The 2,812-nt window shown below is 45.5% G+C and overlaps 1 protein-coding gene across 1 annotated transcript in view; it reads left to right on the forward strand.

Annotated features, from left to right (window-relative positions):
- LOC108510357 overlaps nucleotides 1-2,563 on the forward strand; it is a gene marked incomplete at both ends in the record, with an annotated part of 4,854 nt that extends 2,291 nt beyond the window's left edge. The window contains one exon of the mRNA XM_017840037.1: nucleotides 2,354-2,563. Within this exon, the coding sequence (XP_017695526.1) occupies nucleotides 2,354-2,563 (210 nt within the window). The remainder of the gene's footprint in view (nucleotides 1-2,353) is intronic.
- Nucleotides 2,564-2,812: the final 249 nt, after the last annotated feature.

Here is a 2,812-nt window from a genome sequence, read left to right on the forward strand (position 1 = left end):
GGGTTTGGAGGGACTGGGGGGTCACTGGGATGAACTGGGAGGTCACTGGGATGAACTGGGAGGTCACTGGGATGAACTGGGGGGTCACTGGGATGAACTGGGGGGTCACTGGGATGAACTGGGAGGTCACTGGGATGAACTGGGAGGTCACTGGGGTGAACTGGGAGGTCACTGGGATGAACTGGGAGGTCACTGGGATGAACTGGGAGGTCACTGGGATGAACTGGGGGGTCACTGGGATGAACTGGGAGGTCACTGGGATGAACTGGGAGGTCACTGGGAGGGGACTGGGATGAACTGGGGGTTCACTGGGATGAACTGGGGGTTCACTGGGATGAACTGGGAGGTCACTGGGAGGGAACTGGGAGCACTGGGATGAACTGGGAGGGGACTGGGAAGAACTGGGAGGGGACTGGGATGAACTGGGGGGGTCACTGGGATGGACTGGGACGGCTCTATAGTTAATAATTGTCTCATTAAGTTATTAACTGATTAATTAGTTGTTTAATTAACCCTCAATTATTCATAAATTATTAAAAAATAATTAATTAGTTAATTAATTAATAATTATTACCTTATTAATCACCACATTTAATTAATAACCACCACTGATTAATTGATTTGCTCGCTAATTATCTCATTAACTACCGTAATTCTTCCTTCACTAATTATTCCAGTTAATTAAGTCACTACTTGACTCATTAATTAATTTATGAATCATTAATTAATCCCCATTCATTAACCTTTTCACTAACTACTTAATTACTGTAACTAACAATCAGAGGGAGGACTAATTAACATCAGGGGGCCTTAATTAGCCCTAGAAGGTGTTAATGAGTTAACATAATTAACTAATTAACTAATTAATTAGCCCAGTTTGTCTTTATCTCCTTTTTCCCTCTCCTTTCTCACCCCAAGGGGGGATTAATTAACTCCAAGGTGGATTAATTAACCCCAGGAGGGTCTTAATTAATCCTTGAGAGTGTTAATCGACCCTGCAGGCCCTTAATTAATCACTGAGGCACTAATTAGCCTAATTAATGATCCTTCAACCTCGTTATCTTCCTTTTCAATCTTATTTTTCTTCTCCCATTTTTTGCTCTAAGTGGGGGTTAATTAATCTCAGGGTGGCTTAATTAACCCCAGGAGGGTCTTAATTAATCCTTGAGGCTGTTAATCAACCCTACAAGCCCTTATTTAATTGCTGAAGTGCTAATTAGCCTAATTAATGATCCCCTAATCTCATTATCTCCCTCCCCAATCTCTCCTTTTCTCCTCCCCTTTCTCACCCCAAGGGGGGATTAATTAACTCCAGGGTGGGTTAATGAACCCCAGGAGGGTCTCAATTAATCCTTGGGGGTGTTAATCAACCCTGTAGGTCCTTAACTAATCACTGAGGTGCTAATTAGCATAATTAATGACCCCCTAATCTCATTATCTCCCTCCCCAATCTCTCCTTTTCCCCTCCCCTTTCTCACCCCAGGGGGGGATTAATTAACTCCAGGGTGGGTTAATCAACCCCAGGAGGGTCTTAATTAATCCCTGGGGGTGCTAATTAACCCTACAGGCCCTTAATTAATTACTGAGGTGCTAATTAGCCTAATTAATGGTCCTTCAACCTCATTATTTGTCTTTTCAATCTCATTTTTCTTCTCCCATTTTTTGCTGTAAGTGGGGATTAATTAACTCCAGGGTGGGTTAATCAACCCCAGGGGGGTCTCAATTAATCCTTGAGAGTCTTCATCAACCCTGCAGGTCCTTAATTAGTTGCTGAGGTGCTAATTAGTCTAATTAATGATCCTTCAACCTCATTATTCCCTTCCCCAATCTGCTCTTTCCCCTCCCCTTTCTCACCCCAAGGGGGGATTAATTAACTCCAGGGTGGGTTAATCAACCCCAGGAGGGTCTCAATTAATCCTTGAGAGTGTTAATCAACCCTGCAGGTCCTTAACTAATCATTGAGGTGCTAATTAGCCTAATTAATGATCATTTAATCTCATTATCTCCCTCTTCAATCTCCTCTTTCCTCTCCCTTTTCTTGTTTTAAGTGGCAATTAATTAACTCCAGGGTGGGTTAATGAACCCCAGGAGGGTCTCAATTAATCCTTGGGGGTGTTAATCAACCCTGCAGGTCCTTAACTAATCACTGAGGTGCTAATTAGCATAATTAATGGTCCCCTAATCTCATTATTTCCCTCCCCAATCTCTCCTTTTCCCCTTCCCTTTCTCACCCCAGGGGAGGATTAATTAACTCCAGGGTGGGTTAATGAACCCCAGGAGGGTCTCAATTACCCCCTGGGGGCGCTAATGAGTCCCTGAGGCCCTAATTAGCTTAATTACCGGCCCTAATTAGCCATGGCCGAGGACATCAAGGCCAAGCTGGAGCGTTACAAGACGGCGCCGTTCGACTCCCGCTTCCCCAACCAGAACCAGACCAAGAACTGCTGGCAGAACTACCTGGGTGAGACCCCAAAAACCCCCAAAACCACCCCAAAAACACACCTGGGACCCCCAAAATACACCTGGGAGCCTGAAACACCCCAAAAACACCCCAAAAAACTCAGCTGGGACCCCCAAAAAACCCCCAAAAACTCACCCGGGACCCCAAAAAACGGCTCCGAAAACTCGCCTGAGATGCCCCAAAAACCCCCAAAACCAACCCAAAAACACACCTGGGACCCCCAAAAATACACCTGGGACACACCTGGGGGGGTGGGACACACCTGGGAGCCCAAAACACCCCCAAAACACCCCAAAAAACTCAGCTGGGACCCCAAAAAACCCCCAAAAACTCACCCGGGACCCCCAAAAA

This window comes from Lepidothrix coronata, unplaced genomic scaffold (genome assembly GCF_001604755.1).
Source record: "Lepidothrix coronata isolate B3197 unplaced genomic scaffold, Lepidothrix_coronata-1.0 Scaffold707, whole genome shotgun sequence".
In the NCBI taxonomy this organism is placed as follows: Eukaryota; Metazoa; Chordata; class Aves; order Passeriformes; family Pipridae; genus Lepidothrix; species Lepidothrix coronata.